General features: G+C 41.6%; 1 protein-coding gene across 2 annotated transcripts in view; it reads left to right on the top strand.

Moving 5' to 3' along the window:
* LOC110475079 (contactin-3) overlaps positions 1-27,732 on the top strand; it is a 102,909-nt gene that overhangs the window by 32,509 nt on the left and 42,668 nt on the right. For both annotated transcript variants that reach the window (XM_077786187.1, XM_021538960.3), the window contains exon 3: positions 17,169-17,264. In XM_077786187.1, the coding sequence (XP_077642313.1) occupies positions 17,169-17,264 (96 nt within the window). The remainder of the gene's footprint in view (positions 1-17,168; positions 17,265-27,732) is intronic.

Genomic DNA, 27,732 nt, shown 5'->3' with positions numbered 1-27,732 from the left:
TACAGCTATTTATAACTCTGAAAGCAATAAAGAAAATCCTCAGGTAGTTTGATGTTTGCTTCAGTTAAAGATTCTCCTGTAGCTCAGGGGTGGCACATAAAGATCTCACTGTTGGTAAACACCTGAGTGGCAAATTTTGATATGGAGATGGTGGGCATAGCTTGGGAGAGTTAAGGTGCAAATAAGAGTTCCTCTCCCAAAGCTCTGCTGCATGTCCAGGAAAAGCTTTTAGCTTGGTTATTCCAGATTATTTCCAGACTTGATGTTGTCAGAGATCACTCCCTGGCAGGGACTTTATGAATTGGGTATTTTAAGTTTTCATCCCATTATTTCTCATTTTTAGTTTTTTTTTTTTGTGTAAGGAGATCACCTGGCCCTGGGTTTATCAAGTCAGGGCAGCTCTGGGGTTGTGGAATGGGAGGAAAGACATTTTCCCTGCGCTCTTCAAAATGAGAAGAGACATTTATCCCATATCAACAACTTGAAAATAGGACAGATTCATTCCTTGCCACGATGTTTTGTGCTGGCTGGGAGACGATTCCAGCAAGCACTGATAAGAGACAGTGTTTTCTGAGATAAACTACTGACAGTAATGGTGCCTTGGCTTTTAGGGGAGAGGGGGTGTGTGACAGTTCTTTCTGCCTTCAGACTTCACAAGAATTGCCTTAGATTGCAGCTGTAGAAAAACCCTAAATCTGAATTTGCTTGCTAGCCTATGTAAAATTTTATTGTAGACCACAGACTGTAGTTAAAAGTGAGACAACTACATGGCTGAATCTATTTTTATATACATAATTTATAGACAAAACCTAAAGATTCATCTCCAATTTCACATCTACATCCATAGCATTGATGCAGAGGGGACGTATTTCAGCTTTTGCAAGAGTTTGCCTAGTGAGTGACAGTAGTGAGCAACATATTGGAAAATATTACTTCTAATTCATTTTTTAAAGTTTTTTGAATCTTAACGTGAAATATTGTGTTCTGTAAAGAGATTCTGACGAGAAAATGAAATTACATAAAAGCATAGAGGAAATGAGGGAGAAAAAGCAGTTGTTTCAGATCATAACCTCATTGGTTGGGGTGACAGTTTCAATTCCATCTGAGTTCTCTCCAGTTCTCATCCTTTTTATGTTGGATTAAGTAACAGTTTTTGTCTTCTTATTCCCATAGCAACCTTATCTCTCTTTATTTTTTTTGATGTAAATCTGCTTGTCTCTTACTATCTTTCAAAGCTTGTGCATGAATAGCTTGTGAAGGAGAGGAGTGTGGCAAGGAGAGAGCAGAGACTTTTCTGGCACAGAAAAATAAGGGAAAGAATATTTTGGAGCAAAAAACAGAGAGCTTAAAAAATACTTTTTTTTTTCCTCCCAAAGCTATTGCTCATCATCATTTTCCCGTGTGTTTTTTTTCATGAAGCCTAAAGCTTTAATGCTGTTTTAGGATGTTGTGTGAGCTTAACTCCTCCAAAACGTTTAGGCCAGCCCACATGCTCAGCCAGAAATACAGATTTAATCCTCTGTAGCGTTATGGTTTTTATAACTTGGGAAGAGTGGCACTCTGAGCAAAGGTAAACCTTGCTTTGCCACGACTTTTGCTCCTCATGGAATGTGGAATCTCTTAGGGGAAGGTTGAATTTTGGGCAGGACCCCCAGCTTTGTGTCCAGGCTGGGGAGAATCTTGGTGTTGGAATGCTCAGAGTGCCAGGGATGAGGCTCCAGATCACAGCACAAACTCTGTTCCTCCAAAAGGATGTTCCTCCAAAAGGATGTTCCTCCAAAACGATGTTCCTCCAAAAGGATGTTCCTCCAAAAGGGTGTTCCTCCAAAAGGATGTTCCTCCAAAAGGCTGCACATCCTCACTCAGGGGCTGTTGCTGTCGGACACAAAATGAGTATATAGAAGCTTGGTATGTTCAAAAGAGAAAGTTCAAAGAGAAAAAGACTCTGTTTTAGTTAAACATCTGGTATTTATAGAATTCCAAAGGTGACCATGGATTGGAGGATGGAATTACCACCTCTCCAACCACACTGGTCCAAATATTAATCAATCATTCTAATTACAGAGAAATATGTGAACTATTCTATTTATACATGAAATTGTGTGGGAACTCTGCCTCTTAAATATGTAAGCATTATCAGAAGGCTAAAGAAATTCTATGGGAACTTTAAAACTTTTAAAAGAACTATAAAAGAAATAATGCTTTTAAAAATCAGGGCACCAAGGGGCAGCTGCCAGTCGGCTTCAGGCATTAAATGAAGTTGAAAATCACAGCTGTTGCTTTGTCTCCCTACATCTTTTTCTCCTATTAAATACTTCCCTTGATTGGATTTGCTTAATATAAGATGTGTCTGAAGTGCAAGGGAGACAATGGACACCAATATGATTTTACATTTTTACACTTTATGCCTAAATTCTGAAATCTTTTTAACAGGAGCTTTTTGACATGCTGACTTCATTTCTCATTTATTTTATAAATATAAACATTTATAAAATGTTTATAAATAACTAAAAATTTTGACATTTCCTGTGCAGCTCCCCTCACCTAGTAAAGCTCTAACTCAGAAATACTTTAATTCTTTTGTGTGTGTGTGCTTGGTTTCTTTGTTTAAGAAAAGCAGTGACATTGCTTGGGATTATGCATTGCAGGACTGTTCTTAAAACTTTGAAATATAGGTTATTTGGGAAAACAGAGCTTATCTTCACTAAAAAAAACCAAAACAATCCTTGCTAGGGAAAGTATTACAGCTTTTGATTTGTCAGAATTACCCTAGTGGGTCTTGTTAGCCCATTTAACATGCTCCTGATAATATTAAGATAATACTTAAAAATATTTATGTTTTACATTAGTACCCCATTAAGGGCCTGATCTGAAGCCCATTGAAGTTAATAGAAACGTTCAGTAGGAACTGAATGCTTTGATCTTTCAACTGTAGTTCCTGCAAGTTTAAAAAAAAAAAATCAAACATGAAAATTGTTCCAGTCAACAGAAACAGGGCTGTGCTGTGTCCTACCCCACCCTTCATGGCTCACATTGGACTTGGAGCCTCCTCAAACTGAAATAAAGATTTAGAATATCAATTTGGAACGTGTTTTACAGCACCAAGCTGTGATGTAGAAAAAAGGGTGTTGCTAAAAGGTTTTGGATAAGGAGCTGGAATAAGGGAAGGCTTGGCTGGGTGGCCGAGAGAGTTTGACTTCATTAAGTAGATGTTTGGTTTGTTTTTCTTTTTTTTTTTTTTTTTTTTTTTTTTTAATATATAGAGTGCCCTGGCATGGTTTTAGACAACATCATCTTATTGAAGGTGTTCTTCAAATAATGTAGAGGAGATGTCCTTTTCTTTTGAGGTCACTTAGAAGACGTGCAGAGGGGGATTTAGGGAAGTGGTTTAATGGGACTTGGCAGTGCTGGGGAATGGTTGGACTCGAGGCTCTTGGAGATCTTTCCCAGCCTAAATGATGCTATCATTCCATAACAAGCACAGTATCTTGTGATGTACAAAATTACTCTGACATTCAGTGAATTTATAAGAAATACACAGCAGAGTTTGACTGAATTAACCCCTGGCTGCAGCCCAATAAATGTGGACAGATTGCAAATAACAATTTCAGTGCCTTCACTGGGTATCACCTTACCTTAAAGATACTTTTTCAGAGCTCCAGTTTGCTGCCAGCCTGCATATTTTGCTTTCTGATGTTCATTACAAAGCAAAGTAGGCATCTTAAAACCGAAGCAGTGGAAGTTAGAGAGCTGCTCCTATTACACTGCATTCATTACTTGTGTCTTTATTCTTGTATTGATTATGTATTTATGTCTTGTTTCTCATCCACTCTGGCACTGAGTAGTTACAGAGAGCACGGGCTGGGACTTGTGGAGAGTCTCATTTAATAACCAAGGAAATTCTCTGTACTTATGAGAAGAGATGCAGTACCTGATTTTATTTTCCTGTTATTGCCTTTCTCAGCCCTGTACAGCGAGACATCTTCTCTCTCTTTTTTTTTTTTTTTTTATGAAACTGTATTTTTTCAGCCCATGACTTTTTATTCAGTTGTAGTTAAGGATGTATTTCTGAGGATTACATCACCCTGCAAGGAGCAGTGTGGCTTTGGCTGGGGATCAGGCTGCACATGGAGCATCTGCCATGGAACAATTCTGCTCAGATACCAGCAAAAAGATTTGAGGTCCCCCCTGTCTTTTGAGGGTTTGCTCCTTATTTACATGTCTCAATCTATTAAACTCTCCTCAGCAACACTGGGATTGTATTTGTTTCTCTAAATGGAATAGCAGAACTCAGCTATTTCTCAGGAGTTGTTTTTTTTTTCCGACTTCTGCAGCCTCTGTTGTTGAATGGTCTGATGCTGAATTTATTAATCTTATGCTGTTGCTTGCTCAGGTGTAATCCCTTGTTCAGCCACATTTATTCATCCACTGAAGGATGTGCACATTGGTCCATCATGGCATATTAAAGGTTTGCCTCCTCCTGGCACAGCTGTCATCTCTTTGACCCCGCAGTAAACTAACAGTCTTCCACATAATTTTGCTTTCATTCAAGTGTAATGCCATTACTGCAGAGGCAGACAGAATGCAATTCTCTAAAGATCTTGTCTCATTCCCTTCTCTTCTAGGGAGGTTAATGTGCTTAGATGATCCCTGCCTTTTCTTTTTGCTCTCTTGCTGCAAGAAGAGCAAAAAAATAGTGCTCCTGGATAATCAGTTTGGACTGGCTTTTTGGGATGGAGCAGGCTGGGAAGATGAACTCACCAGCTGGGTAGAAGCTCTCTTTACCACTTGTGCTTCAAATGCCTTCATTTGTTTTCTTAGCACTTTTTATTTCTACAGCTCTTTGCAAAAACGTTGTACAGATGTTTTCCTGAAATAGAAGTAACTGAGTCAAAACCTCTTTACCCAAAACAAGCTAAGCCAGGTTTAAATATTAATGCCGTGTGGGAATCGCTTCAGTCTGAAGTTGAAGCCGTGTTTTGTCCACAGCCATTTGTCTCTGCCAAGTGGTACCACTGCAGAAAGCCCCAGCCTGCAGGGAATGTCTGCAGTGGCAGTGCTTTGCAGCCTGTGCTCACAGTGATTCCTGATTTTGGGAGTGAGAGCTGGGAGAGGATGCTCAGAAATGAGGCAGCCCCAGCAGGAGTCCTGTCCCTGAGTTCAGCTTCTCTGGATGAACTTACTGTCATTGCCACATCTAATGACTTGGAATGGCATTGATTGCCTCTACTGTACACATTGCTGTTTTAGCCACTAATTAAGTTAAAAAATCAAATGAGCCAGTGATTTGTTGGGTGTAGGGGCTGGCTCTGCACTGCCACAGCCTCAGATCTGCTGGCTGATCTTGTGTGTGATTTGCCAGAGGCTTCCCTGGGTACCAGATGAGTGTATGAGTGTGTGATATGATGCTTTTGATTTTTAATAATCTGATATTAACCATGGAATTTTGCATTTCCTTATCTGTTTTTAAAACTCCTTTGCATTCAGCTGGTTTTGAACCTCTGATTTCCTACTACATCTCTCTTTCTGATTTTATTTCAGTTTCTTTTCAGAAGTATTTTTATGCTGCTTTGGTTAGCAATATGTAGCCTATTCCACCTTAGTATTTTATAACTTCAGCTCTTAATAACACATGCTGCTCTAACTTACTCTTTCATCTTTCTGTGTATCTCTTTTTTGCTTCCATTTAAAAGTAACTTCAGCATCTATTTAAGCCAATTGCATCTTATCCATCCCTTATTTTTCTCCTGTCTTTCCTGATGAGGATTCAGTGGAATTACTGTCTTATTTTTTCAAGAAACCTCATAACAAATCCTTCTTTTGTGGAGGAGGGGGAAAAAAAATTGACTCCTCTTGTGATTGTAGGTCTGAGCTTTGTATCTAAACGTGTGGGACCTGCACATCCTTGCAGACCCTGCTGTTTGCTGACTCTGTGGCAGGGTGGAATTGGTTTGCCGTGTGCCAGGAGAGGCTGGCAGACACTGCTCTGCTCCCAGCTGAGAGCCTGGCACGTGGGCACAGCGAGGTCCTCCAGTGCCACACGCCCTGGCTGCCACTGATCTGACGCTGTGCAAGGTGACCCAGGCGGCCAAGGCACCGACTTCTCACCACAAAAGCTTTGTGGAGTTAATTTAATTTATTCCAAGTCGTGCCTGCAAGGGTCTCCTGCTCTTGCTCCAGACACTGCAGATCCCAGCTCAGTCTGAGCCAGGCCAGATGCAGCTTTCTCATCTATTCACCCTTTTGTTTAATTGTGTAATGATTATCGTTCCTGCCTTCATAAAGCAGAACATGGGGTTTGTTATCTGCATGGGGATTACGCTGATTGGGTTTTCAACGTGCCTCTGTTACATCTGGGTCACAGCAATGATTAATATTGAAAGAGAGCTTTTGTAACCAGGCTGAAGCTCTAGCACGTGTCCTGAAAAGGCTGCTGTGATTTTTAGAGAGGCTGTGAGGGGCAGAAGTGGATGTGTGGCAGAGCAAGTGGGATTTGTGCTTGATTACAAGCAGGTGGAATTTGTCACCCTGGTTGGGCTGATCAGCCTGGGCTTGTCAGTGGCAGGAGCAGTGCTCTGGTGGGATGGAAGGCAGTGCTGACAGTGCTTAGACTGGACAAAATAAGAGGTTATTCATGTGTCCCTCTGATGAGAGGTCAGGAGGAGCTGTGAGAGGTCTGTGTTGGTCTCACAGGTGTCCCAGCAGGGTTTTACTGCGTGATCCTGCTGTTAGCCCTTCCCCACTTTGCAGAACTGACCTGGGCTTGTCATTCTGACTTGAGTTGGCCTGGCTGCAGCCTTTGGGTCTGCCCTGCCTCAGAAATGCCACCAGGATCGAGTGCTTTGACCTTGTGATGGGAGCACCCTGCAAGGAGCCACTCTGGGCATCTTCTGGAGCTGCTCCCGAATCCCTTTGTCCCACACCACGGAGCTTTGCTGCCTGCTGGGAGCTGCTGATGGCAAGTACAGCTGTGAGAAAGTTCTTTACACAGCTGCACATCAGCAGAACAGCGACCACAGGTCCTGCTCTGCCTGTTGGAGCAATTCCAAGTGGCCACTGCTCCTCTGGTTTCCCCAAACATCCCACCAGGAGCCAGGGCTCAGAGCCTGCTGCAGCTCACCCTGGGTGCAGAACAACCTCACACCTTCCCCTGAGCACTCAGGCTCTTGAAAACTAATTAAACACACTCAGCAGCACTTCAGAGGTTTCCAGGTAAGACAGGAGAGTGGCTGCTTTAATGGCAGGAAGCCCTGGTGTGAACCATCAGCCATCACCACCACCAGTGGTGCTGGAATCTCACTGATGGGGCTGTTGGTTGTTCCTCTGGCAATATTTGTGGTCTTAGGCAACCTTAATTCTGGGATTTTTTTTACCTCCAAATAATTGAGTTTGCAGCCTCAGTGTGTTCTTTTAATTTTATTAGGGACTAGAGAGAAACAAGTTTGCACAATAGTGAATTAGGTGATGCAGTGGTTTTCTGCTTTTCATTAAATAATTAATTACCAGCCTGTGCTTGTGCACAGGTTGGAGATGTGTCTTCGTTGGGAAGGTTCATCATTTGGCTTTCATCTTCAGCTCTAAAGAAATGATTTTGCCTCATGGACTCTTCTATGGTCTGTCTCCTGGAGATAAAATTCTAATTTTAATTTTTTGCATTTTTATGTGAACCTGGCAAATTTTTATTGTTTTAAACTCCTCCACTGTCCACATCACAGTAAGGCAGGGTTTCTTTCCGTTTTTCTGCCTTATCTGCCACAGAAAATACTGTTTTGCTTGTCAGCTGCAAATGACATACATCAGGGTAAGAAATGCCTTTCCCTGCATTCCTGCTCCCTGAAGTCTGTAAGGAAATAACTCCAGACTGTCTGCTGTAGCCACTTTTTGCAGCTGTGAAGGAAGGGAACAAAATCTCTTCTGGTTTGCTTTGATGTGCTCCTGAACATCCATTAAGCTACAACTTCAGCGTTGCTGTACGGTGCTGGGATAGAAATAGATCATTTTTCTTATCTCTGCTGTCCTTCTGAGCCTGTTAATGTAGTCTAATCCCAGCGAGGAACCCCAGAGATTTACAGCCAGAAATGTTTGCAGCAATTCTGCAGAACCTGTTTTGTGCTGTGGTGACGTCTTGGTGCTCACTCAGATCCTGCTGGGGCTGGAGAGGAGTCCAGGGAAGAGCACATTCCATCCCTGATGCAGAAATGGTGGGTTTGAACTCCACAGGAGCAATTAATGTCAGTCCCAAATGCTGTGCTCAGGATACTGAGGCTGAGGTGCTTCATTTGTCAGACGTGGAAATTCGCCCACCTCTTCCTTCAAATTGTGACGTGAATAGTGAATGCAGTGAAATAACTCTTCTTCCTCTGCATCAGCCAGACAAATGTACTCTGAAAACATATTACTTTTATTTCTGCCTCTTTTTCATCTTCAGTAATAGAATTAAAAGTTTAAATTTCTCCTAAATTCCTCTGTAAATATTATTTTTGTTACGGTATGAATCAGTCCTTGCACCTTACCCTCTCTGCAGCTTACTTCAAGTGGGATATTTAATTCAGTTATGTAGAAATAGTCACCTTCTCCAGGTTCCCTTGTCTTTCTTTTATTAAAGAGTTGAGGCATAACATACCTGAGGTTGAGAACCAGTAAAGAGGAGAATTATCAAAATAAATATAAAAAATAAAAGTCCATTTGTATTTAACATAGCCAGTTAAAAATACTGAACAGCAGCTAGACCTGGAAATAATCCCCAGCTGATTTTGGAACAGAAAATGGCACAGGTGATTCTGGCAGGGTGAGTAATGGGTCAAGGTTGGATGTCTTATTTTTGGCCTATTATTTCACTGTTGTGAAAGAATTATTGTTCCACTGTTATGTATTCATAGTAATAGTATATAAAATATAATAATGTAAGATAGTATATATTAATTTAGATATAATATAAATTAAATAATATTATTCAACTGCTATATATTAATAGCAATAATAAATAAATATATAATAATGTAGCATATATTATACAGTATGTTAATTTAGATATAATATACATTAAATAATATTATTCCACTGTTATCTATTACTAGTAAAAATATGTAAAGATACGTTAATGCAATATGTATAATATAATATACTAAATTAGATATAATATAAATTAAATAATATTATTCCACTGTTATATATTAATAGCAATAATATATAAATATACATTAATGTAATACATATTATATTATATTTTAATTTAGATATAATATAAATTAAATTATATTATTGCACTGTTGATGGATGGGGAGATGATGCATTTCACTGCACATACAACAAAACATTTCACGTTCTTTTGCTCAGCCGAGGTAAGGCCACACATTTGGATGAGAACACAACCAAATGCAAGGCCTGTGAACATCGGATTTTTCTGCTGCCTCACAGGTTTGGGGTGTGGAGAGCAGCCAGGCTGGGACATCTGTGGGCAGGACACTTGTCCCTCTGCTGTGTCTGTTCTTGGTCACTGTCACGCCTGTGCTGGCCCAGGTGGGAATCTGGGTCTGTGCCAGCTGCTCCTGCCTTGTGCAGCGAGGAGATGACAGATCCTGGTTGTTTCTTGTCTTGGTTTGAAAGGACAGGAGTCTGTGAAGGAAGGCAGGAGCCTCCTGTGAAATGGAAAAGGTAAACCCCCTCCCTCTGAAGTACCACGATTTCAAAATTAAAAGGCTCTCAGGCAAAGATATGGGAATGGGATTAACAGTTCTTTACTAGGAAAAAAAACTAAATAAAAATAAAAAAAAAAGTAATTAGTACAAACGAAAGTACTGATAGAGTCAGAAAGCTGACACCCTGAGGAGCCAGGGTGTTGGGAATAGTCCAGTGAAATGGTGGCTGCTCCTCCTGCAGTGGCAGATGGAATGCTGCTGGAGCAGGGATCTGGAGAAGGGTGGAGTTTTCTCTGAAGGTCTGGGGATGGAGTAGGTGGGCCTGGTCTTCCCCTGGGGATCCAGTGGGGAAGAAGCTGCTCCTCTGGGAATCCAGCAAAGGGCTGCCCTGGTGTCCCAAAAATGCTGATTTTATGCAGGTAGGAATGCTTGGCTCCTCCCTCTGGGCAGAGCATCTCACCATGGGATGATGGAACTTTACCAGTCATGCATTGAGTCATTCAATGGCCCATTAACAGAAGATATCTCCTCGGAGGGAGACATTGTTCTTGGAAGAGATAAGAAAACTGCTCCACCTCCAGCAGATGGTAATAGAATCCATGCTTATCTTACAAGCCAGGACACCCCTGTCCCAGGAACATTTTCTGGTGATATTTTGCCATGCTTGGGGCAGAATCTGTGCATTTCTCTGTGTGCAAGGTGCCATCTCTGGAAACATAAAGGACTGAAGTCAGTGGCAGGGAAAAAAAAAAAATAAATCCCACTGTCATCAGCATGTTCCCAGTGTTTTAAAACTGAGCTGTTTTAGGATGGTTTTCATTGATTTATTTATTGAGGAAAGGCTTTTTGGGAACATTGCTGCATACTTAATAAATAAACAAACCTTCAGATAATTAGAGCTAGATCTGGCAGGGCTTTAGCCATCTGTTTAACTATTAAAATGTGAATAGCCTGGTGTTCTTCAGCACTAAACCTGCTTTGTGCTTGCGAGGCTGGTGCTCTAGTAGACTGCCAGGATGTTCTTAGGGCTTGTTTTGGGGAAGTGTTAGAAGGGAAGAAAAAAAAAATCTGTGTTGCATCTGAGAAGTCGACTATAGGATAATCCTTGAGCAAACATCCTTGCCTCCTGAGATATTTCTCAAATTGCTTGAATTGCTTTGTTCAGCACTGTGTTTGCCTGGAGTTGAGTGGTAATTCCCAGATAATACGAATTTATGAAAGGCATATTTTTGGAAATAGATATTGGAGAACATTTTTCTTTCAAAACATGCATTTCCCTAGTAACGCTGTTAGGGCTTGGTTTGGGTTTTTTTTTTCCAGTTCTTTCAGTGCATTTTTGCCAGAGCAAAACATGTTTTGAAAAAATACTCCTTGCTTATCAGATGTTGACTCAACTTTTATGCTATTAATATTATTTTACTGCCTTTGTTTTAATCTCTCCTGTCTCTGGTCCTTTCCTTCAGTTCCACGGATCCCACAGATCTCCTCATCCTTCTCTGTCCATCTTTCCCCTCATTATTGCAAACTCTTCTGCCTCTTCCCGTGCTGGCATCTCCTGTTCACCACACTCTGACACATCTGTGCCAATTTATTTTTTAGCGTTTCCTTGTGTTTATAGAACAGAGTTTTGAATTATTCTCCTTTAATGGGTGTAAGAGCATTTAATTGTCTCCTATTTCATATGTTCCTGCACCTCAAGTCGATTTGGGGGAAGGGGAAAGTTTCAAAGATCTGTAGGGTTTTTTTGCTGCTTGTTGTTCACTGCACCTGGTTCCAGCAGCCTGTTCACCCCAGCAGGACTCACCTGTGAGATATTCAGCATTTCGTGGGATGGAAACAACCTGCAGGGTCTGTTCTGCACTGAGTTCTGCAGCATTTTATTGGCAGTATTTCCATGGATTTCTCTCTTTCAAACTCAGTGGATTTCTGTGGTGTGCTGTGGACTCAGATGGGCCCTGCTGGTGGGACTGACGTGAGCAGAGATGGGGACAATATTTCAAACTCACAAATTGTCTGGGCAGCATTTTGGGTGTAAAATGAGCCTTGAAGGGTAGGAGGTTGTTTTGCTGTCGTGGAGCTTTCGGGGCATAAAATGCAAGTTCAGCCATGTGGCACGGAAGAAAGGGATTTTGTAGAGGCTGGTGTGGAATTCTGTGATTTCCCTGTAGCACCAGCCTGACCAAGTGAAACCCTGGAGATGCTTCCCCAGCAGCCTCTAAATCTCTCCTCAAGTGACAAATCACCCCCACCCTGCCTGCTTTGAGTGATGTTCACTCCTGCACTGTGAATATTTTTGTTCTCTCTCTCTCTGCCCAGCAGAAATGATTACAGAGATAATTTTTGGTCTCATTCCTCACTCCTAGCTCAGTGAGATTCTTCCAGGCTCCATCCAGGCCCTGGGATGGCAGCAGAAAGTTTTTCACTGGCTCACATTCAGTCCTGGTGTGGTGTTTTTCTGTTGGGCTTAACAGGCTGTGTATCCCAAATATCCTGGTGGAAATTAATTATGCAAAGTGCACATTTAGTTTTGGGTGTCTGTCTAAAGAAATACAAAGTTCATGATCACAGCAGTGCCTGGGTATAGCCAATTTTGGGGTAGAGGGTGCTGGGGAAGAAGGTTTGTTCATGCACACGGGTGAGTTAGGGGGTGCTGTGAAGGTTGTTGGGTTTTGTTGCTGCTTGTGTTTATTTTTTCTTTTTAAAGAAACAAATTGGTGTTACTGTGTTTTCTCCAGCAGTTCTCATTACCAGCATAGCTATTACAACGTGCTGAGGCTGTTATTTGCCCACAAGAGTTGAGAGAGTGGAATTTCTGTTCTTTTTAATAATGTGACTTTTACCAGGGCGAGTGGGCTGTGAATTAGTGCTTCATTATGGGCTGACATCAAACAGAGTCCCCACTTCAGAATTACCCACTCAAGAAAACAGCTTAGATTTGGTTGTCTGACTCATTTAGGCACTTGAACATCCTACCAATACAGAATTATACCTAAAGTATATTTAACAAGTTCTGCTCCTTTGAATAACAGTGGGTCTGGTGCAGCAATACAATAAATATTTTCATGGCTATTAAGGGACAATTATGTTTGTAGAGCTTGAATCCTTGTTCTGCAGTTTTGGAAACATGGTAGAATTGCTAACAAACATGTGTTGATAATAAAGAGCAGTTGATGTAAGTGTGATGAGATGCTTGGGTGAGTCGGAAACCTGAATTAAGTTGGAAAACTAAATCCTGTTCCTCTCACAGTGAATGTGTTTTTTGTATTACTTAAAAAAATAAATAAGATTTGGTGTAAGTTCCAGCACTGCCTGCAAATCGTACAAAGTTCCTGTGTACAGAACTGGTGTCTGGGGGTGAAATATCACACAGGTTTATGACAAAACACCACATAACTCAGCGCTGCCACACGCCAGCAGCTGTGTGTGTGGAGCAGCTTTGTCATCAGAAATGCTCCGAGTTTTTCATTCCTAGGATGCTCTGTGTCTTTCCAAGGCATGGCTGTGCTGTCTGATGTGATCTCTCCCTTCTCTGTTACACGAGATCACGAATCAGAACCATCCAGGAGATGCTCTCAGGGAACGTGGCCAGCAGGCTCTGAGATGAGTTCTGATTTATACTTTTATTTAAATGTCTCTGTTCTCAGTCTCGTTCTGATTTATTCTTTTATTAAAATGTCACTGTTCTCAGTCTCGTTCACCTTTCAGAGACGTTCCAGGTCGTGTTTTCCCCTCCTGAATCCACACATCCATGTCTCTCATTGTTCTGAGTATCACAGGAGTGTTCAGTGCAGCTGTTCCAGGTTTGACACTCACATCTCTGTCACTCCACATTCTGGAATCTGTTCAGCCACTTGGAGTCTCAATGCTTGAGGCTGAAAACTTGGCTTACTAAACAAAAGGAGGGAACCCAGTGGGATATGCAGATTTTACATCCTTTTTGTATGGGTAGGAACTCGTTTTGTTGTTCTCATTTTGGACAGAATCAAAGACTTTTCAACAAAGCTGAATTGTGTTTTTTTTTCTCCATTTTATTGCAGTGGTGTGTATATTTCAGTTGATACAACTTTATGGACTTGGTTCTAAAGCAGTGAGGCAAATACATGTATTAGCAGGGGAAAGGAGAAGAAAATGCTGTTTCAGGAGTCAGAAAGCCTCAGCTGCTAATTTTAAACTTCCTTCTATATGGCAAACTATAAACAAGCAATAAAAACATTTAATTTGCAAATTACAGTTCCAGCTTGGTTTTTATGTTGGATTTTTTTTCCCTTGTAGTCAGGATTTTTGTAACATTTTTACTAAAATATTTTCAGTGGCAGGATTAGAGCCTTTTCCTGGTAGGGTTAAGTAATTTAATTGTTAATTTTATCCATGAATAGTTGCTTTTCAGATGAAAAGTGAGGTGTAATAAATGCAAGGAAGAGGTGAAAAGATTAAGGCAAGAGAAACTAATGAGAACACTTCAGTTTGGTGACCAGTTTGAGAGAGTTTTAAAAGATCTGCTGATGAATAAACCAGTCTTTAGGCCAGCAGATAAAATGCAGAAACACTTCATGTGTTTCTGGCCTTTTTTTTTCATGTTCAGTGGGATATTGTCATCCCGTGGGTGCTGGAAAGCATCTCCTGCTCTGACCCACCACTCCTCAAAAGCATCTTCTGTCCTGATCTCTGCTCTTTGTTTTCAGTTATATTTTATCTGTTGAGACATTTCAGCAGGATGAGATTTCAGAGGGATAAATTCAATCTGTAAAAGTAAACAAGCTTTGCCATTGTTAGCCCACCTTTTAAGGTATTTTATGTACCCTGAGGACTTCATGTCCCTTCCCAATGAGTTCATGTAATAATAAGTTTTATTAGAAGACACAGCTCTCCTCCTTGGTGTTATTGTGCTTAGGATAGTGGCTTTATTAAAAATCAAACAAAAACCCAACAAAGAAGCTCAAGGATAAACAATCACTCTTCATACACTTCCAAACATACCTGGATTTGACCTTCAGTCCTCTGAATGTGCTGCAGGAACCTGAAAATCAGCCCAGCATCGTGTTCAGGAGCAGCCAGTGCTCTCCAAGGTCAGAGACTGGGGCTCCACTGTGTAATGCTAATGAAGAGCCCAGCTCCTGTTTTGCATGCTGATTTTTCATTATGTTCAAAAAGCCCTGCCAGACAAGAGAAGACAGAAGTTTGTAGAGAAGTTAAGTGCTGGTGTTTTGGCAGCTGTGTGATGAGTCTGGTAGTTGAGCTGCTCTGGAAGTTGGGATGGGGAGCTTCCTAATTTGTGGGAAATTATTCTTTTATTGCAGCATGGCTTGTGTTCTGCATTTTTGGATGGATATGCATTGCTTCTTGTTTCTCCAAAAACTGGTTTTCTGTGATAACAGCCTTCACCTGCAATCAGTGTTTAATAATTCTAATTTTTGCAACATTGCAACAGCCCAAACTGCAGAGCTGTGGTGGGTCCTCACTGGGTACCTCTGGGATGATTGCCTTCCCAGTCCTCCAGCACATCCCACATCCCTTCCCAAGGTGCTCCCAGCCCAGTCCCATCCTGCCCATAGGATTTGTTGGACAGCACAAAGACAAGGAAAGTTCTGAAGGTCTTTAGTTGCAATAAATGAACACATGGGCTTAAAACCCCCATTTCCCTTATGGAAATGGTATTGAAGATTTATAACTTCTCATGGTTGTGATGTAAGAGGGCAAAATGTAATCTAAATGGATTTTTTATGTAAAATATTAGTTCTATGGGTGTGATTCATCCTGAAACAGAGTGTTCTCTGAGGTACTGCCAGCTCCTGGCTTTTCCTTCCCTGGCTCTGAGGAATGGTGTTGGGACAGCTGATGAATGTATAATGTTATGGGAGAAAGAGCAAGGTGCTGGAAAGGCCTGAAATGATAATTTAAGGCTGTGCTGTTTTGATCCCTGAGTGAAATCAGTTTGGCTGGGGTTGTATGTGACTTCTCTGTCATGTCCAGCAAAAGGATCTGAGTTTATTCTGAGGATACCTGCGTGGAAATTCACTTGGAAAGCTGAAAACAGGCTAAGAAACATTCCTGTGAACTTTATGTGCACTAACAAGGGATTGTACATCGCTCTCTTACTGCAGCCTTTTTTAAAGGAAGCATTGAAATTCTGCTCGCTCTTATTCAGTGTTCTCCCTGTAGCAGCTGTTGCTTTGCAGTAATAAAAAATGCTGTATTTTGGGGAAGTAGCTGCTGTTGGTCAACTCACTGCTTCTACTATTCTTAGTAACAAAGACAACCTTATTTAAAGACTGTGTTAGTTTAGCATCTTATACAAGGTTATAAACAATTAATTTTTTTTAATTGTCATCTGTTCTGTTATGGAAAAAAACGTATGGCTTATTTATGGAAAAGCTTTTGTTACTATAGAACTTTGATCTTGGCTTGTATTACATGTTTCATTTAGCTTAGTTTAAGGGTGTAATGGGGCCCAATTTTCTTTCGGTCTTGACTCACCAGGTAGAGGGAAAACCTATTGGTTTTCCTATCATAAATTTCTAATAAAATATTTATATTTACAGAAACTGAAGTGTTTGCTTCCCCCCACCCCAAGAAGTGCTGTTCCATTCTGTGTGTGGTTTTTGGGGTATCCTGTGCAAGGCCAGGGAATGGACTCAATAATCCCTTCCACCTCAGGGTGTCCTGTGATCCTTACACAGTTTAAAATAATCCCAGAGACCCGAGGCCAGTCAGAGCAGAGCGCTGGGTCAGCACACCGAGGTGCAAAGCTCTGACTTAGTGATGCTCCAGGGGATTCTCCTGCAGGAATACTTTCCAGGAGCTTCCTTGCTCTTGGAAAAGATCCATATCTGTTTTCTGAATAGCTGTTATTACTGTTATTTTGCATTGGACATGGGAGCTTGATGCTTTGTTTGTCATAGCCTTCATCTCCAAAGAAACAGTGGATTAAGGATGTATTACTAAGTCATTGGCCCACTTTTGGTTATCAAAGTCAGGGTAGCAGAAGCCAGGCATAAAACCAAAATTAGCCACAGGATCTGATCAATTATCTCAGTGCAGATTAAGTCCCTTCAGCCCTACTTCTGTCATCCTCCCTCGTGCCAGGCAGCCTTTTCTTCTGCAGGGGCTGCACCGAGTCCAGCTGAGACCAAGAGATGGGAGTCAGGATTTGGGAGTGCCAGGATTTGGGAGTGTCAGGATCTGAAAATGTCAGGATTTGAGAGTGTCAGGATTTCAGAGTGTCAGGATTTCAGAGTGTCAGGATTTGGAAGTGCCAGGATTTGGAAGTGCCAGGATTTGGGAGTGCCAGGATTTGGAAGTGTCAGGATTTGGGAGTGCCAAGATTTCAGAGTGTCAGGATTTGGGAGTTTCAGGATTTGAGAGTGTCAGGATTTGGGAGTGTCAGGATTTCAGAGTGTCAGGATTTGGGAGTGCCAGGATTTGAGAGTGTCAGGATTTGGGAGTTTCAGGATTTCAGAGTGCCAGGATTTCAGTGTCAGTGTCCTGCCTGTTGATGTTTCCTGATGTCCTGCTCGCTGCTGTTCCCTGCAGATGTGGAGAGCTCCAGGACGAGGATGAGGAGCGCGGTGTCGGTGCGCGAAGGCCAGGGCGTCGTGCTGCTCTGTGGGACCCCGCCCCGGGCTGGAGGTAAGGGGGACCTCGGGGTGGGTGGTGGGGCTGGGCAGCATCCCTGGAGAGGCTAAAATCACAATTATAGCAAAAGAAAGAAACCAAAAACAAAGGAGGGGGGAAGTATTTAAGAGGATTTACTTCTATCTTGAAATGCCTTTCTCGTTCCTAGTAATTTCTGGGCACTTAATGTGTCTGATTTTTATGGGATTTCCTATAATTAATGGAGTATCTTCTGGAGTTACATTCTGCCCAATTTCACAATTGCTGAGCCTCGATGAATCCAGTTTTCCCTATGAGCAGAGAATAGCAGAGAGTAAATGGTTGTCTTGAGCATTGCTGCTGTCTGCCTGTGTTCTTGCAATCAAGACATTCTGTGGTGGGATGGAATGATGCTGTGTGATTTAAACCACTGCTGCACTGAGGGGGTGAGAAAAGTGGATATATGGATTCTTGGTGGACCAAAAGTTGCAAGTGCATTTCTTACCTCGTTCTACATCTTCAGTTTTTGACTAATTGCTATTGAGCCTCAAGTAATATCTGAAAGGAACTGGTTTTATTGTTTTTAATTGATACGGAGTTTCATTATTGAAGGGCTGTGATGTTCAACATTAGATCTGATTGCAAAGACAAGGTAATAAAAGCTAGACATTATATTCAATAATATAGGTGTTGTGGCCTCATAAATTTGGCAGAGTCCAAGCAGACACAGCCATAAAGTGGCAATTTTACAACTGTCTGAGCTTGCAGAATTTTTTCCCCTCCAAACTGATACGTACACTTAAATCATCTTTATAGCCTTGCAACAGCTTTGTCTTTCAGCAGCTGAGGAAATGGGTCATTCTCCCAGCTATGTGTAAGAATTAGAATGATCACATCTTCCTTCTCTGCCCCAGCTGTTCCTCCAGCTGTGTCCTGTGTGTGGGTTTACACCCAGAGGTGATGGCCAAGCTGAGGCAACGCTGCCTGACTCTGGCAAGGTTTAAGTTTGAGGTGTGGAACAGGAGGTGATGCCAGACGTGCTCGTGGTGCTGAGAACAGTGGTTGGAAGAGGTGAGAATTCCTCTTGCAGTCAGCAGATGGGAGATGATTGACACCCCCACAGTAATTGTGGTATTCATGCAAAAACAGAACTGAGCCCTCCCAGAATTACCAAATGGGATTGAGGACTGGTACCAGAATTACTTCTGATCGTTTAATCTGTCTGAGAATTGGAGGATTAACTGTTGAAAGTTTTCTGGAGACGTGGGGCAAGGTAGAAAAACACCCCTCTCCTTTCTTCACTGAAATAAAGCTGCAGCAGGGTGACATCAAACACGCAGGGTGGGATGCAGGGAAGGAAGTCTGGGATAAAACATCCAGCCAGGAAGCAGAAGTGGTTTGTTAGGAAGAGCAGAGATGGTTTAGGACCAGCTGACCTGGCCTGAGGGATGTTCAGCCCTTTCCAGATCAGTGATCTGACTTTTTTTTTTTTTTTTAACTTGGAGTCTGTATTTATTGCGCTGAGCTATCAAATAATTCCAGACAGTGCTAATTCTAAAAACTTCCTCCACCAGCTTGTTTCCTCTCCCCCTGTAGCCCCCAAAATACTCTGCTTTTGTTTTCTGGTGTGTTGTGCAGTTTCTAAGAGCTTGCTAACTTAATTGCACTTATTTCTTGCATTCTCTGTAAAGAGTTTGCAAGAAGAGACTTGATTAAATAGTTATTATTCCTCCCTGTACAGCATCCCAGTTACAATAGAAACCAATGCTCATCCCCAAAGAAATGCCAGCTCATAGTATGGCAAAAGAAAATTGCTTCCCTTCTGCAATTTATCGTATTTTTTTCATTGCTTATCTTGGGCACAGATATTTACATGAGTTGTATGAATGTCCCTTTTCAAAGGGGAGCAGATTATTCCTGCAGTTAGCAGTGGTTTTGTCCTTTGAGTGTGCAGTTCCAGCTCCTGTGGGCTGTGGACATCCAGCATTAAACCAACACTGAAACTCCATTTACAAATCTCAAAGCACTCCAATACTTCCTTTAGAGTTACCACATTTCCCCTTTCTGGAATTTAAATAAAACTCCCTTTTTTAGCAGTCTTGTTTGGGATTTACTGAGTGGAAGGTTTGAAAAATGATTGGATTTGAGTGTGAAGATTTTTTCCCCCAAATGTTTTTCTGATCCAGGCCAGTTTTATGTTAAATACCCTAAGTTGTATCATAATTGAGCAGTGATGTTTGGATAATTAAGATAGTCATCTGTCATCGTTCTGCATGGCCATGTTTCTGGATCTTTGAATTCTGTTGCAGGGAACCTGTTAAAATACCCCTTTTTTTGCCACCAAAAATCAGTAAATCACCTCACCCACTAAAATAAAATAAAAATTTATGTAGCTCTCCTGCTAGTTTTCCAGTTGTTGCAACCTTTAAATTGCACTAAAATCTACAGCTATTTCGACTTTTTACTGTGTTACTGTGATGTCTTTAATGGTTTTAAAGGGCTGTCGATCCAACAAACATCTCAATATCCCAGACTTAATGTTGGACACAGTTAATGTGCAGCTGGTTAAAAAACATTCATGTGATGCTAATTTTTGCCCATTCTGCCAAGAATGGGAAAAGCTAGACATATGGAGATCTAAAAATGATTTTTCTCTGCTACTGATTTTGTTCCAAAATTGGTATCTAACGAGTGACAAAGCCCTCAGTAAAGCAAATCTGAGTTCCTGTAGGGTTTTACCTCCTGTTACTACTGTACTGTATTGTGATTATTGTGTAGCTTGTCTTCAGCCGTTATTTCTGTTCCTGTATATTGTGATTTATATTTGTTTAGTAGTCAGTTTTCCTCAGCTGACATTGATTTTGGATTTATGAGGTATTTCTGCTCTTTGAGAGAGGAGCAGGCAATGAGGCATGGCCCTTTTTTGTTGTCTGGGGTGGTTTAAAACTGCTTTATACGCAGAGAAAAAGACGATTTTTAATGGTAGAAGTGAAGATTTGCTTGATGGTTATTTGAACGTTTCAACAAATTTTAGTTTGCCTGAAAAAACACAGCATTAGTTTTACATTGGTGTACTTGCTGCTGCATTATTCCCATGGGGAATGTGACCATAACCCAAGAGAACTTAAATAAATAACAAGAATTTTGTGGAGCTGATGAGCTGTTGCTTGGAAATTGCAAGGAAAATCTGCTTTATTCCTAATTAGCCTTGTGTGCTCTGTGTTCCTGTTTCATGCAGTATGGCAGGGATGTTCCTACATGGATAAAGCAGCAAGGATTTGTCCTCCCTCTTCATACAACTCCCTGATAAATGTGGGTTTAATCCCTGAATGAGGCAGGATTTGAAGGGCACGGATCAATTCAGCTCACAGCATATTGTGTCAGAGTTTTGACATGCTGATAGGAAATAATATTAGATCATGGAAAAATAGATCCCAAGTTATTGCTCAGTGTTGGCTGTGACAAATCCTTCACCGAATAATGTCATGAGTGTTTAGACTTGCAAATTTTCGCTCGTGTCTCTTGTATTGCCATTTGGAGACCTGGAAGTTCCAGCAGGGCTCTGCTTCATGAATAACATGGCATGGGGAGAGTCTCAGATGCCAGAAATATTTGGATGCTGTGATTGCTTCTCTTCTGCAGCTCTTGAATAGCAACATGCCATTTTTTCAGGGAACTGTAAGAATTAATTTTACGTATTTGGCTTGGGAAGCGTTTTATACCTTCAAAGCAAAGCAAAGTTAAACAAGTGCAACACCAAAATTAGATTTTTGTCCTATTGCAGATCAGTGGTTTGGGTTGGAAGAGACCTTAAGGATCTTGCTGGAATCTGTGGTATTGATGATTCTGAGATTGTAAAAGTCTCTGTCTGTCAACCCCGCTGCCAAAGCAGAAGCCAGAATTGGTCTGTGCTGGTTTCCAGGTTGTTTATTCTGTTTATCTCCAACATGTTCTGCTGCCCTGCCCAGCTCTGTCCTGCAGGGCAGCGTGTGGGGCTCTGCCCTCAGTGGGATGTGACAAACATTAAATACCAGAAACTCCCTGGGCTGGATTTACAAGAACGTGCCAATATCTGTCACCTACGTTGGACAGTGTGTCCCCAGCCTGAACCTACAGAAAAATGCCAACACCACAGTGAGACATGGAGGGCATGAAGAAGGAGAAAAAGGACAAGGCACACCCAATTTCCTCCAGCTTGTCCCCTTTGGACCCCTCATCTAGAATCCTAAAATTTTACTTTTGCACCCGTGCCACACTTAATTATGGCTTATATCAAACACTCAGAGCTTGTAATTCATCCTGTAAGATTGCAAACTCTTTTCCATGGACAGAGATCACAGACAGTGTCTCTCAAGGCTCTATACAGGGGGGTTCCTGACCCTCTGCCAAGGTCCCAAGCCTTCCAGGGTAACCAGAGCAAATCCCTAAATTCTCACAGATCTGATTCCACCCATGGGCAGGGACACCTTCCACTGTCCCAGGCTGTTCCCAATGTCTAACTTGGCCTTGGGCACTGCCAGGGATCCAGGGGCAGCCCCGGCTGCTCTGGGCACCTGTGCCACCCTGCCAGGAGGAATTCCTGATATCCCACCTAAACCTGCCTTTCCCCATCCTGGATTTGCCCCTTTGCTTCCTGCTGTCATTGCAGGCTGTGGGTGACACACGTCTGGGCATCAGTGATCAATCACACTTGCAGGGCCTCTTGCACAAAAATGTATTTTGAGGAGAGTGGCACCTTGAATATTGTAAGAGCATTGGCCTTGAAAATGGTTCCATGGTGTTTCTGTGCTGTTTCAATCTGCCAAGGAGAAATGGCATTTTTATTTAAAAACATATTTTTCAATAGTCCTGCTGGTGTCATCATCATCATCTGCACAAATTTCAGCTGACAGTTTGAAATCAAATGGTACCTGAGAGACACTTATGTTTGTCCGTATGAGGGGAAATAATAGATGTTCACAGCTGGATCTTCCAGTGATTTCTATCTGCCCGAGCATTATTTTCACCACCAGTACCAAACCAGTGCTGCAGAGACACTCTGCTGTGCACTTTGTCAAATTCAGTCTTTCTGAAGCATTTTTTCTTTTGATAAACCTGTGTTCCAGGCTGAAATTAATATATCTTATTTATATATCTGTGCACCATCTTCAGTTGCTTTATACTGCATGTTTTTAAGCTGACACAAGAGGTGGATAAACGACCTTAGAAGCTTTTAGCAGTTTCTAACCCCAAAATCTTACAGAGCTCTTTAACTCCACATTCCATTGTGGGATATCTCTTGGAAGAATGGGGAGATGGAAAGAAAAAGGGAGAAGTAGATTAGGAAGAATCAAAACTGCCAGAAAAAAAAATTCAGGTTGAACCTTTTCATGTAGATGGTCCCAGATATCTCAGCTCTGCCTTGGGGAAAAAAGGAGAAAACGGGTGACACTAACTGCATTGGGAAAAAAAGAGAAAAAAGGAGAAAATGGGTGACAGTAACTGCCTTTGGCTCTCCACCAAGTTTATTTTTATCCCTAAATTGTGACTGTGGAATGTTTCTCCTCCAGCTCTTTATTATCTTCTCTACTAAAATATTTGGGTTTTTCTTTGCAAACAGGATAATTGATTAGGAGGAGGCAGGAGGGAGGTGGCCCACACACAGCACACAGCACACAGCCCCAGCTGATCCCAGCACTCGGAACAAGAGTGCTGAAAGGAATTTTTGTTTTTCACAAGGGTTTTATCAAGTACCTTCTCTTAAAAAGAGTGCAAGAGTACCAAATAAAAGTGTCACTAAGTACTGCTTCCACATATAAATATTGGTGGTTTTTTTTTTTTAAATTGACTTCTGGTTATTTCTATTAATTTGCTTTGGTTTATGTCCCTAATATTTAACATTCACAAGAAATCAGATTTATTTTAGCTCAGCAATAAACTAAACTATCGCCTATTTTATCCTCAAAATTATTATAGGCAGGAAGCAATTTAAAATACTTCCAGCTATTGAAAAGGCACAACAGAGTTCTGGAAATGCTCTCAGCAATTAAATGTAAAGTTCTAGGGAGGTGATTAAAAGAACAGTTTGTCACTTGAAATGGATGTGGCTAATGGGGATGTATTTACATATTGCTTCCTAAAGCACTTTCTTACTTTTTTCTGCCTGCCTCCAGAGTGGGAGCAGCAGTGCTCAGAGCCAGGGCTCTTGGAATGACACAGCCAGTCTGGAACAATTAGTGCAGAAATGTGATGAGGAGAAACCAGCCCGTGTCCTGCGCAGCTCCAGGGGAGCCAGAACGAGGATTTTGCTTCAGCCCTGGCAGCCAAGTGCAGCAGAGCTGTTCTGTCAGGCTCTCATGAACATCTGGGCTGCCCTGGCAGCACCCAGGGGTGCTCCAGCTGCCAGCTGAGGAGCAGTTTGGGATGGAGAGGCAAACCCCAAACCCCTGAGTTTGGGATGGAGAGGCAAACCCCAAACCCTGAGTTTGGGATGGAGAGGCAAACCCCAAACCCTGAGTTTGGGATGGAGAGGCAAACCCCAAACCCATGAGTTTGGGATGGAGAGGCAAACCCCAAACCCCTGAGTCTGGGATGGAGAGGCAAACCCCAAACCCCTGAGTTTGGGATGGAGAGGCAAACCCCAAACCCCTGAGTCTGGGATGGAGAGGCAAACCCCAAACCCCTGAGTTTGGGATGGAGAGGCAAACCCCAAACCCCTGAGTTTGGGATGGAAAGGAAAACCCCAAACCCATGAGTTTGGGATGGAGAGGCAAACCCCAAACCCCTGAGTCTGGGATGGAAAGGAAAACCCCAAACCCCTGAGTTTGGGATGGAGAGGCAAACCCCAAACCCCTGAGTTTGGGATGGAGAGGCAAACCCCAAACCCCTGAGTTTGGGATGGAGAGGCACGCTCAGGCTCAGAGCTGCTCCTGGCCATGTGCTGAGCCCTTCTCCAGGGAATTTTTGGGGCTGGACTGACCAGGAGGGGGGGTTGGTGTTAATAAAGAAATCAGCTGTCAGCCTGGAGCATCAGTTTCCCAAGGATGAGCTGAGAAATGCTGGTGCTGTAATTGCTGAGCTTTGCTTGTGCCGCCGCTTGGGATGGTTTAGGAAAGCTCCAGGAATTATTTAGTGTAGGGAACAAGGGACCTTCAGTGGCTGTTTGGCACCCCTTGTGTGCAGTTACCTCTTGGCCAGTTCTGTGGCTGTGCTCTGGGCTGGGGGACAGCAAAAAAAAAAAAAAAAAAAAAAAAATACTATTCATTATTTTTGAAGAACTACATCTGTTTTTACATCAAACTAAAGCTCATTCCAAAATCAAAATAACAAGCAGACTCTTACCCCATTCCATTTAAAAATGAATGTTGGGTTTTAGCCTGAAGTAGGAAGCTTGCAGCTTCAGCTGAAGCATTTCAGTATTCTCATTAAGTGAGTAGATTGGAATTGCAAGATATTGTGTGTGTTTGTGTCTCGCTGCTCTCATTGTTCTGGGCTGTTCCATACACACAAGTTGCATGCCTGATTACCTGCACAGCAGGCTGAAAATTGATCTGGTACATTTTAGCTATAAAATAATTCACCTTTCATGCCAAAACAATTAATGTTATACATTAGTTTCAAATCAGAGTGTTGCCATTATACTCTGGAATAAAATTAATTTCTGGGCATACATTCTTCATTTTTTTGTCCATTAGCTGGACTTGCATTCCCATCACGCAGTTTACATTTGGTATAAACAAAAATTCAGCCAAAAAGAGTTCTTCTGCAGAGCTTAGATGAAATTTCAGTGGTTGGGAAAACACTGCACCTATTTTAAGCAGATCTCATGGTCTCACATCACTCCTGGAGGCCACAGTTCAAGCCCTGCTATAGAGGTTTTGTAATTGTCATTATTTTGATATAGAGAACATGAACAAAAAGTAAATATCAGCCCGGTTTGTTCTCTGAAGTGTGACTGCAGCTAAAGACTTCTTCATTATCAGTGATGGAACTATTTGGATGCCAGCAGCTCAGGATCCCCTTGGAAATGCAGTCCGAGCCTTGGTTTGGTTTGTTTTTCCCAGCTGCACATACCAAGGGTAGTTTTTAATCTCTAAGTATTGAATATGTGCAAGAACATCCCCTAAACCCTTGAAATTATGTACAATTTACCTCAAATAATACTCTAACCTGGTTTTTCATTGCCAAAATGCTGCCATATCTGACAGAGGCACCTCGTGACATTTTAAGCTCCAGGTTACACATATGTTATGGGAGCACATAAACACCTTGTCCTACACCTCCAGGGCAGCAGATTTTTATTTTTAAAGCAACCTTTAACGTTTGCCAGAAGAAATGAGGGAGATGCTGCTTGGTTTTTGGCACAGGGGAGGTAACAGCAAGAGCAGCTGGTGGTGGGGCTGGCCCAGGGGAGGATGGGGTGCTCAAGGTGATGATTTAAGTGCAGGAAAATTGGCCCAAGTGAGAAAGGAAAAGTATTAAGGAGAAGCTTGAAGTAATTCAGGTAGAACAAAACAAATTCTACCCCTGGGAGCACTCACATTCTGTTATCCCAGTCCCACAGCAATATAATCCAAGGATTTGCCTGCAGGGAGGTGAGTGAGGGCAGTTTGCACCCCAGAGCATCCTCTGGGACCTTAATGCACTTTTACCTCATTAATTAATTTCCTGCTTTTAGGTAATTTATTTGCACTTTCCCAGAGGTTCCTGTGCAGAGGGCCATAGCTGCAGCAGTGATAAATGGATATTTTTGTGGGTGGTTGTCCCACCAAACCCAGCCTGAATGCTCAGTGTGAGCTCTCAGAGCTCCTCCCTCCTGACTGAGTGATGCTCATCCTCTTCTGCCATTTCATCACACTTGGAGCTGAAATTGGGCCAAATGATGAACTAATTGGTTTCTGCCTTAATTAGGGAATCTGTTATTATCCTCTCAAAATCTGTGTTACTTTCCCATCACTTTTAACCTAAGGTAGATCATTCAAAATAGCTGTTTGCTGCAGATTTCCATGTTTTTAATTGCAGTTTCTGTCATTGCTAAATTCTGTCTGATTAGTTTCTTGGAATCAGTTTTCCAGGAGCCACGTGCCATCGTGTGGGATAGGCAAAGAGCCATTTGGAGACACAAAATTCCAGAATATTTCAGTTTCTCCTTGTGTCTCTGCTACAGAACATTGTAAAATCAGAGTTTGAGAAGTGCATGAAATAAGTGGGATTTGGGATATCAGTGATTGACATGAAAGTTCTTTATGTTTTGATGGTTGTTTTTTTCTATTTGGGTTTTTTTTGATTTTTGGGTTTTTCTTTTTAAACCTTGAAGTATTGTTCAGTCAGCTCCATGCTCCCCAAAATCAAGAATGTTCATTTCTTACCAACTTTATTTCTGGAAACACCCACTTGGCTAATTCAAATCCAGTCAGTTTGGAACATTTTAAATCTGGTTCAGAAGAACATTGTTCACATCACTTACTTGTGGCTATTTTAGAAGTCTCATTTAGGTGTGAATTATGGGGCTGGCAGGTAGATATTAAGCAGATGTAAAAAAATGATGGGCCAGAAGACAAGGAGCAAGAGCTGGCATTATTTATGCAAATAGTGGATAAAATTAACTTTGTGAATTCTCCTACTCCTTTTGATCATAGGTCTGTGTGCCTTTTTTCCCCCCGTAAACTTCTGCTTTTCCAACTTCCTGAATTTAATTACAGTCTGGGATTTCCATCACTGCTGTTGTCACTTAAATTCTGTTTACAAGAAGTAAAATCACCCTGCTTCTGTCAATGATCTCCCAGGGAAGTGTTTCCACCTCACTTAGAAGAAATGTGCCATTACTTTAAGTTCTATATTTCTAAAATTCTTTAAACATGATTTAAAGCCATATTTCCAAGAAGACATGCATAAGCTTAAGGCTTGACTTCAAACATAGTTAAAAAACAATTAATGTGTGGGTTTTACCCCATTATGTTCCTTTAGAAACAGTAATTTGGGTTTTTTTTAAGGGGGAAATGACCCTGGTAAACCTCAAAGGCAATGGTGATTTAATTGTTGAATTTCATAAAGAATTCAGGTTTTAAAATGACAGGTAATTTTATAAGCATTTTTTTAATTGAGCACAAAAGGCCTGGAACAGTGTGAACATGCTGAGTATGTTGGAAACTGCACAGTAAATAATAATCAAATAATGCAAAATAAAGAGAAGCCGCCAACCAAGACGTAGTAAACAAATAAAAATTGAGTAATAACTGTAATTTCCAATACCTTATCCATGTATAGTCACCAAATAAGGAAAAAATGCATTGGAAAGCAAAGGCTTAGAACTCAGAGGAAGCCCAGGAGAGACATATTACTTCCATTTATAACAGAAAATCAACTGAAAACTTGTAATTGACAGGAAGGGAGTGAGTTTGTGTCCCTGGAGGTGCCCCAAGATCAGCAACAGGCAAATGGTGTAAACATAATAAATCACACCACAAGTTGTTTAATATGATTTTTTTCTTTTTCTTTCTTTTTTTTTTTTTTTTTCTTTTTGAAA

The sequence above is a fragment of the Lonchura striata genome, chromosome 12, assembly GCF_046129695.1.
Source record: "Lonchura striata isolate bLonStr1 chromosome 12, bLonStr1.mat, whole genome shotgun sequence".
In the NCBI taxonomy this organism is placed as follows: Eukaryota; Metazoa; Chordata; class Aves; order Passeriformes; family Estrildidae; genus Lonchura; species Lonchura striata.
The sequence above is the reverse complement of the archived record's forward strand: the minus strand, read 5'-3'. Positions and strand labels throughout refer to the sequence as shown.